The sequence below is a fragment of the Pocillopora verrucosa genome, chromosome 3 (genome assembly GCF_036669915.1).
Source record: "Pocillopora verrucosa isolate sample1 chromosome 3, ASM3666991v2, whole genome shotgun sequence".
Lineage (NCBI taxonomy): Eukaryota > Metazoa > Cnidaria > Anthozoa > Scleractinia > Pocilloporidae > Pocillopora > Pocillopora verrucosa.
The window spans coordinates 11,288,360-11,293,212 of NC_089314.1; the positions used below are offsets into that span (position 1 = coordinate 11,288,360).

Here is a 4,853-nt window from a genome sequence, read left to right on the forward strand (position 1 = left end):
ATATTTTAATGTTCACATAATTTCTTAAATGCTGCCACTAGGCATGGCCATGTTACAGTTTTGCGTCAGTTATAGTTCAGAACATTCATGCGAAACATGAAAGCTTGTATGATCATTATTAAACCTGGGAATTCAGTTTTGCTCTTTTAATGAAAATTTTAATAAAAATAGAGTTTTACAATCAAACGTTGTGATTAAATGGTGAGAAAGGGTAATCAGGGGAGTGGTTTTACAATATTGAAATTATAAAGGGCCAACAACAGAAACATGGTCTAGCGTTGATCAATTACTTGCAAGTAAACCGGGCTCCTCTGTTTTCATTTTCGGCGGCTGTTCATGAGGTGTTTACTATGGAAGGCCTTTACACTAGTGTCCATACTACCTTATTTTATTACGGAACAGAGAGCATCACTGAAAAAAAAAAATTATTGATTTGCTACAAATTCAATTACAGCCAGTCGAACACCGTTTGCAGCCTGGCTGGGAACTCCATTGTCATCATCATCGTCATCATCGCTATCGTCCTCGACATCTCCATCAAATTCTTCCCCTCGAATAATACAAATGTTGTGAAGTACACAGCATGCTATGACGGTGTTTGGGATCCTCCAATGATCCTCATCCAAGCGCTTCAGTAGTGCTCTCCACCTACCCTTTAACAAACCAAACACATGCTCAGAAACTATTCGTGCTTTAGAGAGTTCCTTATTGAACTTCTTCTGGTCTCGGTTAAGGGCTCCATTGTCTTTGATAACTGGTAGAAGCCAGGTCTTCAATGGGTACGCTGAATCTCCCAGCACAAGTGGGCGAATTACGGTTCCCCCCAAATCCAGGGTAGGTTCCATGAGAATGTCCTCGTTTTCGGCAGCCCAGTACAAATCGCTTAGTCGCAGCATTCGAGAATCATGCAGACTCCCGGGAAACCCAGTGGCAACAAATAAAAAGAGTCCCGAAGAGTCAACAATCCCTTGTACTAAATAACTGTAAAAATGTTTCCTGTTAAAGTAGTCCTCGTGATTCTCTTTTGGTGCTTTTATAGAAATGTGACTACCGTCAATTGCTGCAACAACATTCGGAACCTTGCTCTTCTCAGTGAAACCTTCAATTTTCCAGCTTATTTCCACCCTTGTAGAAGGAAACTTTATAAAGTCATCCTGCAGACGGCAAATTGCTTCTACAAACTCATGACAGCACTTAACCACTGTAGGTTTTGCCAGTCCAATCATCAGTCCACATGAGCGGTAGCATTCGCCAGTCGCCAAACGCCACAAGCTCACAGCCACTCGCTTTTCAACTGGAATAGCGTCACGCATTCTAGTGTTTTGTTGCACTATTGCTGGCCCTACCAGCCTACAGATATACTCAAAAGTAGCCCAAGACAGGCGGAAGTTTTCCCTCCACCAGTGATCGAGAGCTCTGCTGTTTAAAAGTTCCTGGAACCAGTTCTGCGGACGAGGAAATACCCAAGCATGTCTTGGCCCGCGAGCAACTTGCAGGCGATGATTTCTATAGAACAAATACAACATCTGGAGTGATTGTAAAAGTCGTAATCGCAGACGCCTCTATGCATTCATCTTAGAATGAAGTTTTGGATCGCTGAATCAACCGGATATTGCCGTATAAGAAGAACAACAACAACTGAAAGGAGACCATACGTCTCGCGGTTTGCGATCTCCATGATGCATTAAATTTCCCGCCAAACACAGCGAGGTCAAACATTCACCTCGGGCAATATTTTGCAATGTAACCGGAAAATATTATCTAACCGGAAACCCAAGCTGATCCCATCCCAAGCCAATTTCCCCTTGGGAAACCATGGGCAGAACGTAAGTGTAACCATAACTTATATAGCCTTTGTTACTGACTCTCAAAATTTGAGTTAGTTTACAAGTTTAAGAAGTGTATTTATAATAAGTAATTTCCACTTTCTTTTTGGTCCCACCTTATGTATATTCAACCTGTGTTAAAAAAAAAAAAAATTTTCAGAGCTGACCATTTCTTCTTGTTCTTCTGGAGTCAAAGAAAAGAACCCTCTAGGTAAAAATAAGAGTTATTGTTAGTTTATTGGTTTTGTTTCTTACACAGTTGCAGAGAGAAGAGTGCATGATTGGACATAAATTTATAATTTTATTTACCCTATTGTAGTCTCACATAAAATAAGAAATACCAATTTTAAGAATCTCTTTGTAGTCTGCTCATCCAGATGTGTAGCTACTGTAATAGGAATCATTACCCCTGCTAATTTATGCATCACAGTACTGCTGCTTTTTTTATCTTTGTAGTTACTAGAAACACTTTGACCAGTAAGAGAGTTACAGCTCAGCCTTTATTTTTGTTTTTTATTCTTCTTGGAAAAGCTAAAAGAGCCGAGAAAACATATGCTAGCACTGGAGCAAGCAAACTTAATGCCTCAAAGAGAGAAAAGGAGATCAATACTCAGAGGAAGATTGTAGTTCTATTTGGAACTGCCCTTACACAGAAAGAAACTATTTTCAGAACTCAAAACATCCTTGGTTCAGTTGCCTATACAGCAACCAGACCACACAAAATTGTCCTAAACAGGACAGTCATGGCATTTACACACTGCAGGAAAAAACGGATTTAAACAGGTTTGCGACGGAAGTAAATATGATGCAAACACAGATGTTTATTCCGTTGAAATTGCGTGCAAATACGACGTAAACCTGAAATCTACTTTACATTTGCTTCGTATTTGATACCTCCGCAAATCAACAAATCCGGTGTACATTTACTCCAGATTTGCTCTCTGTGGAAAAATAATGTTTGCTTCCTGCAAAAATCTAAGCAAACATGCTGCAAATCTATATGTATGCATCACTGTTTTCCAACGTTTACCCAAACTACATCCAAAAACTTTCGCGTGTGTTTTACTCATGTAACATGTGCAAATATTTACTTTTGGACAAAATTTGCATTACTTCCAAATGACCAGATTTGCGAGTGTTTTCTCACATTTGCTTTCGGTTTTCTGATAGTATTCGTTCTGATGAGGGATGAACGTTCGAAAACGCCATCTTTTTGAGGTGACAATGTCAACCTAGTTGACTAAACAATTTTCCAACTTCCACTCCGCAACCGACACAGCATCAGTCCACTTTAAAGGAAACCTAACCCCTTAACAAATTTTGACCATGAACTGAGGCATTTCGAAGGCAATAAAAAAGGAAAAAAGGGTCATCTAAAGTGTGTATAATGAACACAAGTCATGGGGTGGATAAAGATCCCCCCTGAAAGCATAAACTTTATTTCCAAAAGAATTTGGAATTAGCACTAATTTACATCAGTTCAATTATACCATGTCATAGAAAATACAGTCAATCTGAGTACAGATCGACTAGTTGACGGTTTTTTAAAGAATCGGTTTGAGCAATGTCACCGCCAAATTTTTCCACTGACGTTTATTAGTCTTGTCTTGTATTTTCTTTAAAAAACGCTGCATTACAATGAAAAAGAGTGACATTGGGTAAACCATTCAAACAATTTTTCTCTCCAAAACGTAGAAAGCACGTCAGCAAGACAGCGAAGTTTTACTAAATTTTACTACTAAATTCAACTACTGACTCTTGTAATTCCCAGTCCCCTTTGACTCTTAATTTTAAAGTCAAATGTAAGATTTTCGTATTTTTTTAATATTTAAAGTATACTTGTAAATTCACATGTATTTCACCACTGGGGTGCTATTTTTGAATACTTTTAATAAACCCTTCTAAATTTAAACGAATTGCTAAAAATAAAGATAAATTCAAGTTTATGGTAGCATAAACTGATGTTAATAAACCTGAGAATTATGCCCTATGAAACCACACTTATTGACGTACTAGCAACAGTCATGTCTCTGTTCTTTCGCCACACAAAATTCAACATTTGAATAAGTTTTTGTACTAATTAAGTAATGGTAGGTACTAGCTCAAAGTACAAGAAAGAACAATGAACAGTAACTAGTTGTTTGATTACAATGTATCCTTCTGCTTTGGCAAAGTCCACTGTAATGTAGCATGATATATTTACTTGACTGCACTAGGGTTCCATTCCTATTACCACATGCTCATCATGCACATGAGCTCCTCTATTTGCCGTACACTGTCCGTTCCCAGTCAGTTCTCTTAGGGCTTCGGTTCATTCACAACAGCGTTTTTTCCCTCCCACCCACCCTTTGTTCTGACTGGAAACTTTGTTTAGCTCTTTCCATTATTAATTATGTTCAGTATATATTTAGCACGACCAGAACGTATTTGAAGCAGATCATTATTTTATTCTTCTACATCTAAATATATGTTAAAGATTAATCATTTATATTATGGTGTTATACTGGACTAGGTCTTATTCCTTCATTAAGTTCCTGGGATGTGAAACTACTGTCTTCCTTCCCAATAAAAGTAGTGGCAGGGAAGTGCAGCCCCTGGCTGCACTTTACCCCACAGTAAGGCTTAGCCCTTGGAGACAGGTCTGGAAAAATGTCCACTCCAGGGTATGGACCCCCGGTCACACCTGATCTGTACTCCACCCAGGATGGCCACCCCTCCCGGTTCCCCTTAGTTCCTAGAGACTGGGGGATATGGGCCTCACCCCCAGAGACTACCAGGACTCCTGTCCAGGGTGGCTACCCCCAGTACCACTCGATCTTATCTCCCCCCAGGAGGGCTTCTCTCCTGGTCCCCTTACCCCTAGATTTAAGCACTTCCCTGCCACCAGAATTTTGCCCATTACCTATTGTGTGTTTTCTGTGTGGTACCTGGCATAGAGCCTTTATGCAAAAACACTGCCAATTGGAAGAGATTATTAACTCACTTATACCTGCATCAAGAGTCTCCGATATCGAAACGCGCGCAATG

General features: G+C 39.5%; 1 protein-coding gene across 1 annotated transcript; it reads right to left on the reverse strand.

Annotated features, from left to right (window-relative positions):
- Positions 1-425: 425 nt before the first annotated feature.
- On the reverse strand, positions 426-1,313 carry LOC131777124 (uncharacterized). The gene has a single exon (XM_059093355.2). The coding sequence runs from the start codon at positions 1,311-1,313 to the stop codon at positions 426-428; it is 888 nt and encodes a 295-aa protein (XP_058949338.2).
- Positions 1,314-4,853: the final 3,540 nt, after the last annotated feature.

What these genes read in the sequence shown, in the direction of transcription:
- LOC131777124 (XM_059093355.2), bottom strand. Translation starts at nt 1,313, where the DNA reads ATGCGTGACGCTATTCCAGTTGAAAAGCGAGTGGCTGTGAGCTTGTGG.